The sequence below is a fragment of the Lissotriton helveticus genome, chromosome 5_1 (assembly GCF_964261635.1).
Source record: "Lissotriton helveticus chromosome 5_1, aLisHel1.1, whole genome shotgun sequence".
Classification (NCBI taxonomy): Eukaryota; Metazoa; Chordata; class Amphibia; order Caudata; family Salamandridae; genus Lissotriton; species Lissotriton helveticus.
Window position 1 is genome coordinate 273,288,667 of NC_136065.1, and position 11,710 is coordinate 273,300,376.

Here is an 11,710-nt window from a genome sequence, read left to right on the forward strand (position 1 = left end):
TCTTGAAATCGTTTTGCACCATGTTTGCATTCTTCACACTGTTATATTCCTGGGTTTGTCCCTTGTAGCGAAGCAGCTCGTTTCTTACATTGTCCTACTTTTCAACAATGACATTTGCAAATGTTGGATTAGTTTCCCTGAAACTAAACTTGTTTTCACATCTAGCTTTGCACAACATTATCACAATGCCCTGAACATCATGTACAAGGTCTCTTCTCACACTATGTACAAATGTCATCTCTATCTTCATCCACGGGGCGACAGTGCTATCTACATATCTATAACATCACTAATCTATACGCACATCACAAGGCTGCTTTCTATTATAAAAGATGAGCATCCTGATAGATTGGTAGAGGAGGCACTTCATGTGACACTGAGGATCCCTGCATGTTGATACTTCACCACGCAGCGGTCTGACATCTCATGATGGGTGTCCAGTCCGTGACCAAGAAGGGCTCCTTAATTTTCTCCCATCAGGTAATGGGGTTGGATCTTCCCTTGGGGGGATTCCTGGCTCTACACCTACACACTCTCTAGGTACACTTAGAGTAGGGTTTGCATACTAGGAGTACGCTTGATTACTGCCTTATTTTATATGCCTTCATATATACACTGCTTTAGCACCATGGTAAAACTATATTTACTATTTACACTTTTAGTGCTTGTAATCACCTTTATCTGCTTCTGTCTATTAATCATTGAAGTGCACGTATTTGATACAAGAATAATGTTGGTTCAATAAACATATTAAAAATGTCCCACAGTGTATTCTTTGTATACTTTTCTGAGAATAAGTAAGCACGAGTGACTGAGCAAAAGGCTCTGTAATGTTTCCACGATTACTGAGGGGACAGAGTTGTCATGTTCAGTGGTTGCAAGAAACCATCCATTGCCTGTTAAGATTAGGGGATCTTTTTGTGGCACTGTGAGCCAGCTGGTCAATAGGCCAACATATCCAGCGGGGTGTCTGGAATCAGTCTTGGCACCAAGGGCCCGATGTAGGTAAAACGCATTTACCGATTTTAAAATACCGATCCGTACCGAATCGGTATTTCAAAATCGGAAAATGATATGTAGGAAATAATCATCGGAAAAATACCGAATCGGTAGCATTCGGTATCGAGAGTCGATACGTACCGATTCGCCAACTACCGAATCGGTATAGGCCGGGTCGGACAAGTCCGAATCGGAAAAAAAAAAATGCGGAACCAACCGAATCGGTAAACGCCGATTCGGAATAATAAATACGCCCCATGGGCCGAAAGGCCAATAGGAAGGCATTATACATTCCGAATCGGTATTTACCGAACACATTCGGAAAATACCGATTCGGAAAATACCGATTCGGAGAATGCCGTTTTGCCGAGCTGGTTGAGTGACACTGAAGACATCAGCCAATGAGCTGTAAGCACCCTCCCCCACAGGGTGTGGCAACCCAGGCAGGTGCAACTCATCAGAACATTCTGGAAAGCTGCATGAGTTGAGCAGACACAGAGAGAGCAGCATTGTGAGCAGGATCCCTGAGAGACATGGACACCAGCACAGAGAGCCAGAAGGCAGGGCGGAAGCGCAATCCTAAATTCAGCACCATGGAGCTACAAACTTTGGTGGAGGAGGTGGTGAGGGTGCACACCCAGCTATATGGCAGGCAGTCCCTGACTGTCCCGGAGAGCACCAAGAGGAGGCTGTGGCTCGACATCGGGGAGAAAGTCAATGCAGTTGGTGTCACCCACAGGAGCCTAGACGACCTCAAGAAGAGGTTTTATGACATCCGTGGCGTGACCAAGCGCAAACTGGCCGACCTGCACAAGCAGGCTGGACTCACTGGAGGAGGAACAAACCGTGCGCCACCCCTCACTCAGCTGGAGGAACTAGTGGCGACGACCATCGAGAGGGCCAGTGTCGTGGGCATTGGGGACCTGGATAGCTCATCCCGAGCTACAGCTACAGGTAAGAAGCATGCGCAACTTGACACACCATACCAGACACCTCCCCTACAGACCCAATGCACAGCCAAACCCCAGGCCAGTACAGCTAGCAACAGACATGAGCAATGCATCGTGCTAAATGTACTCAGCAAAAGTTACCAATAATGCCACAGCAGAAGCATGAGATAAATAACTGTAATACAGCATCAACGTGTTTGTAATGAGATGTGCAATGCTTTAATAGTTGTGACTGGAACACATTAGCACCCACTTGACAAATGCTTCTTTGTACCTAGGGGCACCATCAGGCGGGGGAGCAGCATCAGCTCCAGCACCAACAGCCAGTGCGGCAGTGGCAAGCACCAGTGCAGCAGCACAGGAGGAGGAGGACAACAGCTGTGCCCTGGCAAATGAGGAGGACACAGGACATTCCCTCACAACTCCACACTCCCCCCGACTGTCTCAGTCTCAGTCGCCCTCATTGGTATTCTCCCCGGACAACACACCACCACAGAGCCACCCTGCACCTGCCACTTCCCCGGCCCGGAGGAGAATAGTGGCTCCATTAGTCATCATGGAGGGGGCAGCGGGTCAGGCTCCTGCACAAGACCCCGTGACACCAGCGACACCAGAGCACACACAGCAGGGCAGCAGGATTCCACGTAGGCCACGTGCTACCAGCAGCCCAATACCAGCACCGGGAGGCAGCGTCTTCGCAGGGCTGGAGACCAGCATGGTCACAATTCAGAGGATGCAGGCGAAATCCATCCTGGCCTGCCATCGCCAGTTGCGCCTGCACAACCTGCAGATGGGTGAGATGACACAGGGCTTCAAGACCTTCGTTGACAGCAACAAGGACATAGCAACATCAATTGGCCGAATGACCACTGCCATCACCCAGCTCTGCACCAGGTTGGATGACCATGAGCTGAGTCGTCGCAGGGATGCAAGAGTCACGAACAGGTCACTCACCCGCCTTGCGGCTGCGACTGCCCAGTCATGCCAACGTGGGGCAAACATGGAGGCCAGCCTCACACAGTCCATGTCCGAGGTCACTAGGGGCATGGGCCGTATAACAACAGCCATGGAGACACTACTCATCTCCAACACCGCAGTGAATCCCGTCCTGGGCGAGGCTGGGGACAGCAGCAGCCGCAGCAGCCCGGCCAGCACTGCGTCAGAGCCGCGCCGGAGCACCAGACGCTCAGCTGAGGCTGCAGGGCATTCTGAAGGGGGTGAGGTTCATCCCAGTGGGCCTGCTAAGCGCAGCAAAAAATAGGACTGCCACTGCGGGTGAGGCAACCCGGACATTGGACATTCCTACCCCTTGTTGTTTAACTTTTCTTTTGTTGCACATCAGTGCAGTAACGTTGATGCAACATTATTAAATTTAATTTCTGAACACATACATTGACCTGTTTGTGCATCTGTACTCACTCAGAAATAGTTGTCTGTGATCTCCTGACGCCTGTATCTGCCGTCAGATGGTGCAGAGACTCCAGCAGGTAGTGGTAGTGGGACAGCATTGTCATCATCAGGGTCCTCGTAGTCGGATAACTCTACCTCAGTGCCTTTCCTGACTGCAAGGTTGTGCAACATTGCACACACAGCAATAATCTTGCAGCAGGTGATGGGGGTGTATTGTCTTGCACCTCCGCTCTTGTGCAGACATCTGAACCTGCTCTTCCAGATGCCAAAGGTCCTTTCCACTACGTTCCTCGTGCTTTTGTGTGCACGGTTGTACCTCCTTTGGCTGGGTGTTGAGGGGTTGAGGTAAGGTGTGAGAATGAACGAGCGTAGGGCATATGCACTGTCGCCTGGAAGGAGAAGGGGTAACATTACTCACATGCATACATGTATTACACACTGCAATTTTGGTAATGGGGGTCTGACACTGTGTCTTACCTAGGAGGTATCCTTCGCCAAATTCCCCTGCCATCAGCCGTGCATAAATCCCGCTACTCTGGAAGATATAGGAGTCATGGGTACTCCCCGGAAACTTTGCAACCAGGTCAGTGATCACACACTTGGCATTGCATATCACTTGCACATTTATGGTGTGCCGTGACTTCCGATTGCGGTATACGTATTCGGTGTCAGCAGGGGGGCAAATCGGTATGTGTGTGCCATCTATGCAGCCAATGATGTGGGGGAATCTTGCCATCTGATAGAATTCAGCTTTTGTCTGTGCCAGTTCTGCATGGGTGGAAGGGAAGGAGATGTAGTGGGCCATCCTCTGGATCATGGCATCAAGGAACTTGTGGAAGAACCTTGACAGGCTGCTCTGGGTCACCCCTCCTGCCACAGCAACTACACTTTGATAGCTGCCAGACGCCAGAAGATGTAGGCAGCATAGCACCTGCACCTGCACAGGGATTGCATGTGCCCTTGGGGTGGGGTGCTGCAACAGGGGTTGGAGGTCCCTGATGAGGTCTCTGATGGTGTCTGCCTCCAGCCTGTACCTCTGTAGGATCTCTGGATCTGTCAGCATGCACAGGGTCACCCTCTGCCTGTACACCTGCTCCTGTCTCAGCCATTCCCTCTCACCTTCCTGCTGTAGCCGTAGCCGTCTAGCTATGACATAGAAAGCTGCCATGTTGCAAGTAGAACTGCATTTTGGGTCTTTTTTTATAGGTTGCACCTGGTTACCACCTGATTCAAATCCATGGTAATTTCCGAGTCAGAAATACCGATTTTAGAGCAAAATCGGTATTTCTGTGCTTACCTACATCTCAATCTTAGGGTTTTCGCATGGAATCGGATTTTCACCGATTCGGAATATATACCAATTCGGCGATTTTACCGATTCGGAAAGTCACCGAGTCGGTCGGATTCCGAATCGGGAAAAAGTAGTAATCGGAATAAATCTCCGATTCGGTAGATTACCTAATCGGAGATTTTTTCCGATTCCTACATTTTTCCGATTCGGAATCCGACCGACTCGGTGATTTTCCGAATCGGTAAAATCGCCGATTTCGCAGGATTTCGGCCTCCTACATCCCGTTGTCTGTATTCCGATCGGTAACGGCCGAAAATACCGATTTTCGGCCGTTACCGACCGACCTACATCGGGCCCCATGCCCCTAGTTTATGTTGTCCAAACAAAGCGCACATCCTACTGATTAATAGGAACTACACGACAACACTGCCCCACTGATTCGCCTGGATCACAAACATAGGGTGGTTGGGAAAGGGCTGTCAAAGGAAGCACCACCGGACATTCGGACTCAGACACAATACGATGACGAGAAGCAGGAAATCATGAACCTGGTGTGCACGATGGAGTTATTACTATCTAAGAGTCACAAATTACAACTATAAAATGACCTGGTCACTTGAAACAATGACAGAAGATCCAGGTTATAACTGAGCACCTTCGCCCGAAGCATATACCTTAAAAGTGGGAACACCCTTTTCAACTCATCTTTACTTGGGATTACCAAAAGCACTTTAAGAGCTTGATAAAGGCCCAGTTGAAAATTAGGCTAACTGGTGAATGTGACAAAGATGGACAAAGAAAAGACATTCATTTGCAGGAGAGGGAAATGCAACAAAGAGGTCAGAGAGTTTGCTGGAACTGGAGAAGAAGGCAACTCACAGCTAAGGAGATCAAGAAAGCCTAGGTTAAGGCCTTACAAGAAGTTACGAAAATAGGTGGCCATTGGAGGGATGATGGAACAATAGAACAGACTGATTTGTTGACATAGAGTCCTTCTTTAGGCGCTCTCTTGGACAGCCCTTACGCATTTCCAGGAGGCGAGGGTGATCTATTTGCAGAACAGGGCCCATAGGAACAGGATGGGTATCACAATGAAGGACGTAACAGTTTATCATACAAAATGTAATGGTTATGTTGCCTTGGATCAGGTGAGATATAGGGTTGATGGGGTAGCTCTCACCTGGTGAGGCATGGAGCACAGGAGACTCAAAGTATTTGGGGTTGTGGGTACTGAGCCCAGACCAAAGAAAGTATTTTCATCTTAGGTCATCAGTGAGTTCTATTTGCTTGCAGCAATATGTTAGCACGCCTGCCTTCTGACTACCTGAATTGCTGACTTCATTTTTTCTGGCTTTAGGATTCTTGGTCACCACTAATCAATGCTAACGTGCACATGCTCTGTACTCAAAGCATGGTAACATTGGCTTATACACAAATGGCATATTTAATTTACTTAAAAGTTCCTATTAGATGCACTATATGTGCCCAGGGCCTGAAAATGAAATGCTACTAGTGGGCCGGCAGCACTGATTGTGCCACACATTCAGTAGTTCTTCAAACATGGTTCAGGCCTGCCACTGCTGAGCCTGTATGTGCAGTTTTAAACTGCCATTTCGACCTGGTGAGTTAACATACTTGCCAGACCTAAACCTTTCCTTTTATAACATAGAGGTCAACCCTGGGTAAGCTCTAGGCAACCCCATGGGCATGGTGCAAAGTATTTAAAATGTAAGTCATTTACTTTTGAGTTTTACAAGTCCTGGTAGTGAAAAACTACTAAATGTGTTTTTCACTACTGCAAGGCCTATCTCCCCATAGGGTAACATTTGGATTGCCTTAGAACATCTTTTAAGCGTAATTTCCAATTGGGAGCACATAGAAATTTGGAATTTGGTGTCTCTGGACTCACAATTTCAATCACAACTTACGGTAAAGTTGGATTTTAAACTGCAAGTTTGAAAAGGCCACTTTTAGAAAGTTGGCATTTTCTTACTTAAACCATTGTGTGTCTCAGCCTTTTTCTGAATACACATCTGCGTTGGGTGGCAGCTGGGCTTTGAGCATTCCCTCTAGACAGTTGCACAAAGAGAGAAGGGGTGTGACATTTGCCACCTGATGGCCCATCACCAGACAGATGGGCCTTCATGAGGTAGATTGGGAGGGAAAAGCTGACCCTTGCACCTGAATAGGGATGTGACTGTCCCCACACAAAGTGCTGCATACCACCCTGTAGCTAGTCGGGAGCCAAGTCAGGAAAGGTAGGGACCTTGTGATCTTCAAAGGCCTCTTTGAAGTCTCCCCCTCTTCAAAGGCACATTTGGGTATACGTACTGCACCGCCGACACCCCCAAATCAGAACTTTGCTGGAACAAAGACATTCCGCCTACAAGAAGAGCTACTGTATTGTAGGAGGGACTGACACTTTGCTACCTGCTCTTCTGTGTTGGCCTGCTGCTTCTTGCCTAGGAGTTAGAAGGTAGAAGGGCTGAACCTGTTCTCTACATTCTTTTTTTTTATTTATTTTTTTATGAAAAGGAAAAGTACTTTATTGTGCACATATTACTCAATAGCACTCATTAATTTACACAGATATACATATGATGGCAGGTGATAATATCTACAATGAGACACTACAAATATTTCACAACACTAGGGAGACCTGGACCCTATGACCATCATACACCCTGCATAAATGAAATATATTACAATGGGGCATATTTACCAAGAGGCTTGCCTACTGGGTTTCCCAAGGTATCACCACATTCATGAAAGCTGAAACAGGGTGGGACTGTTATATAGGGCAATCTGGAAGTGCCTTGAAGGGCTGTATTATGGTCTGGTGGGCTGAACCTTTCGGTTTCTGTTGATTTCTCTGATATTACTACAAACATTGCTTGCCTGCAGCAAGCAGTGATGCATACAGTCTCCCATACCTTGCAAAACTCATATAAAGCTAGGCTTTACAAGTTTTCAACTGTCCTGATTTGCATCTGTGGGTCACTTTTTTAGCTATATGATTTGCTAATGAGCGCTACTTTTAATTTGGTGCCGGGGCCTATTTCCTATCCCAGTCAAACACTGAGCAGAAATATGTCTAAATCAATCAATGCAACACCATTAAACTGTTGTAGATGGTATCATCTTACAACACCATTCATTGGGTCATGCAATGACTCACTGTTTTATTTTATTTTTTATAATTGTTTTTATTTGCATTTTCAACACAAAACATAATAAGCATGTCACATTGAAATGTCCACCCCCTTCTACCCTACCGCCAGCCGCCACCTACCTCCCTCAGCATAGCCCAAAACATATCATCGTTTCGATATAGAGGAACCCACCATCCTTGTAGAAAAGTAGCTGTGTCCAAGCCCATCCCTCACACAGTAGGGCTGCCAAAGCCACCTTCCCTACCCCCTCTGAGCCCCCCATCCAGGCCATAGTAGCATTGCCATTTACCCCACACTCTAGAGAACTTCTTCGGGCAGCCTCTCGCTTTATAAGTAACTCTTTCAGCGGCCATATATATGTCCATCCCCCTCCTCCATTTCTCTAGCTTCGGGGGGGTTCGGGGCTTCCCATTCCCGTGCTACATCCCTCTTGGCCACCACTCATGCTAATGTCAGGAAGATGAGATGGAGTCGAGTCAGATCTATATCATTCGTTATCCTCAGTAAGACTAATTTGGGCTCCAGGGGTAGGGGCACTTCGAGTATTTCCCCGAGTTCTCTCAGTATCCTGGCCCAGTAACTTTGGAGGACCCCACACTCCCAGATGGTGTGGTAAAAGTTGCCCTCAGCATGTCCACACCGCAAACAACTAGGGTCAGTAGCCCGCCCCATTCGGTGTAGACGGAATCGATCGTAGGAGACTCTGTGTAGGACCTTAAATTGAATGAGTCTGAGTCGAAATGTTATCGCCACCGCCCGAGGGTGCATCAGGGCAGTTTCCCAGTTCAGCATGACCATCTCCCCTATATTCGATTGCCACACACTCCTCAGTTTCACCAGTACGTCCGGCATGTTGTTAAGTAGGGTTTTGTAAGTCAAGGAAACCAGCTTAGCCTGAACCTGGTCCTGTATAAGCGGCCCTCCAGCGGAGCGTACTCCGGCAAGGGGTCCGAGAGCGCCTCTTCTGCCTGCCAGGCATGGCGCATTTGCGCATACTTTAGGAATTGAGAGAGGTGCAAGCCGTACTCAGCTCTTAATTCCTGGAAGGACTTCAGGGCGCCCCGGCGCTGGAGGTCACCCAACACGGGAATACCGATATCATCCTACCTCCGGAAGCCTCTCAGCTTATGTAATTCCCGTAGCCATGCGCATTTCCAAATTGGGGTTTGTCTCGACGGTTTGTGCCGCCAGCCGATTCGTCTTGTCGCCCTATCCCAGAGCTCAACTGTCACCCTTGTTGCTGATAATAGTGCTGCTTTCCCCTTCCCTCCATATATATAGTGTAGGCATGTACGACGGTCCAGTTTCTCCTTTTCCAGTCTATATGTGGGGTGATCCGCCGGGGCATGTAACCAATCATTTATTGGTGCGAGATGTTCCGCCCAATAGTATGCCTCCACGTTAGGGAGCAAAATCCCTTCATTGTACTGATTCCTCTGTAGGGTCTCCAGCACTATCCTAGGCTGTTTCCCCAACCAAAGCAACTCTCTAAGGCCCTCTTTAATTTCTGTAAAAACCTGATGCAGGAGGGGGAAGTACTCATTTTGTAGTGCATAGAGGAACCGCGGTAGAGTGATCATTTTATACATCGCCACCCGTCCTAGCATTGTGAGTGGGAGAGTCTTCCATCTGCACGCATCCTCCTTAAAGTTCAGTAGAACCTGTTGGATGTTTTTCGTATAGGAGATAGAACTACTGTTCATTATGTAAATTCCTAGATACACAAACCCTTCAGTCATCACCCGTAATGCCTCGGGTATAGCCGGCCCCAGGTCTCGCTCCCCAGGGTAGTACAGGACCGATTTGTGGCAATTGATAGTATAGCCCGAGCGTGACCCATAATGGTCCAGCAAAGAAAATAGGCGCGGTATCGAGACCTCCGGAGATGTAACGTACAGCAGGATATCATCCGCGTACAGCGAGATCTTCTCTTCATACCCCTCTCCCTGGTGAATTTTAAAACCAGTTATCTGACTATCCTGCTGTATTTCACATGCCACCACTTCTATGGTGAGGGCAAACAGCAGCGGTGACAGAGGACATCACTGGCGGGTCCCTCTTCGTATGGGGAAGTCCTCCGAAAGGATACCATTAACTTTAACCCTCGCTCGTGGGTCCGCATACAGAAACGTAATTCACTTCCGAAACTTCGGACCAAAAACAAATTTTATCAGAACGCTATCTAAGAAGGGCCAATGCACCGCGTGAAATGCTTTTTCAGCATCTAGGGAGCGAAATACATGGGGTTCCTCACGTACACACACCTCCATTAACCAGTTGTGTCCTCCGCAGGTTGTGTCTAGTTGCCCTATCTGGCAAGAAGCCCGTTTGATCTAGATGAACCAGGCCTGTGATCAGCTTTCGGAGTCGGAGAGCCAGGATTGTCACAAGGAGTTTTACTTCTACATTCATTAACGAAATATGGCGATACGATGAGCACTCCTCCGACGGTTTGCCCTGCTTATAGATAGGTTCTATCGTGGCCATGCGGAGATCTGGCGAGAGCATCCCTTCCTCCAACGCCCGGTTAAATAGCACCAGCATATGCGTGGTGAGGAGGTCCGCCGTTCTTTTAAAGAATTCCGCAGGGAACCCGTTAGGGCCAGGAGCTTTCCCCAGGCGCAGCTTAGCCATTGCTTCCCTCACCTCTGCCACGGTAATCTCTACCTCCAGGCTCTCTCGCTCCTCCACGCCGAGACAGGGGATCTCAACCTTCTCTAGGTACTGACTGATCTCGGCTGCCGTGCCTAGATCTCTGGCACCATAAAATTCTTCATAATACTCTGCAAATGTCTGCGCTGAGTGTCCGTTCTACGAGGCCGGCCATCTGCACCCATCACCTGGTCAACCCATCTCGCCTCCTGTTCCCTACGACTCAGCCATGCCAACAGTTTCCCTGATGTATCCCCTACTTCATATAATCTATGCAGAGTCGCCTGTGCCTGCGTCCTAGCCTCGTTACTCGTCAGGGCCTTGTACTGCTGCTGGGTGTCAAGGGGCTGCTATATACAGCCAGGAACCACACAGGAGCAGAATGCCGCTAAGTCCCAATGCCCCTCTCAGAACCCCACTGCCAGGTTGATTGTTTACTCCTTAGCAGGTAAGTACTAAGGGGGGAAAAGGGGATTGGGATAGAGAAGAGACCTCTCCAAAACTCTGCCTGCTCTGCTTCTTCTGGTCTTCTTCAGGCTAAACAACAAGTACTCATATAACTTTTTCTGTTTGCATTTAACTTACTTTCTTATTAGACATATGAATAACTTATCTTACCAGAAAGTAGTTTAGGGGCTAGCCTCTCTTCTTACTTCTCTTAATGTCTGTATCTTTTTCCACTAAAAGAAGTCTTCACTAAGTCTCTTGTTTTTTTCTTTATAGGCCCTTCGACTTTCTTCTGTGCTCTGTCATCATGAGAAAAAACAAGTAAGTAATGTTCTTCTTTCTATTCTGGTATATGGTATCTTGGGGTTTCTTCCTAAGGCATACTCACTTAACAAGTAGACGTAGTGACTTATAATTGGGCTTCTGAATTGCTGGGGCGAGTCTTTCACTTCTTTCCAAAAACCAACCCTCCAAACTTATTTTATAGAATGTTATTAGTAGGTGGGGGCGCAGATTAAATGTTCTTATTAAGGGCTAATGAGAGGATTTGCCTTGGTTGCCAAAAGTATTTCTGTTGAGAAACCTTTAGCTCTGAGAAGCCAAGAACTCGAATTATTGTGGTTCTGAAGAATAAACAACGCTATTCTTCCATTAGGCACAAGACAAACTTGGTTCCTAGAACTAATTAACTGCGAGTGTCAAAGTGAATGATTGATAAGCTTTTAACTCGAGCAGCATGAGGATGAAATGCTTGCTTCGAATATTCAATTCTTATCTTTTAAATGCAA

At 47.7% G+C, this 11,710-nt stretch overlaps 1 protein-coding gene across 1 annotated transcript; it reads left to right on the plus strand.

The window, feature by feature from the left end:
• The first annotated feature begins 1,098 nt into the window (after positions 1-1,098).
• Positions 1,099-4,374, plus strand: LOC144753104 (uncharacterized). The gene is made up of 2 exons (XM_078640893.1): positions 1,099-1,953; positions 2,228-4,374. Exons 1-2 carry the CDS (start codon positions 1,533-1,535, stop codon positions 3,208-3,210), a joined length of 1,404 nt encoding a protein of 467 aa, XP_078497019.1. The 5' UTR covers positions 1,099-1,532; the 3' UTR covers positions 3,211-4,374.
• Positions 4,375-11,710: the final 7,336 nt, after the last annotated feature.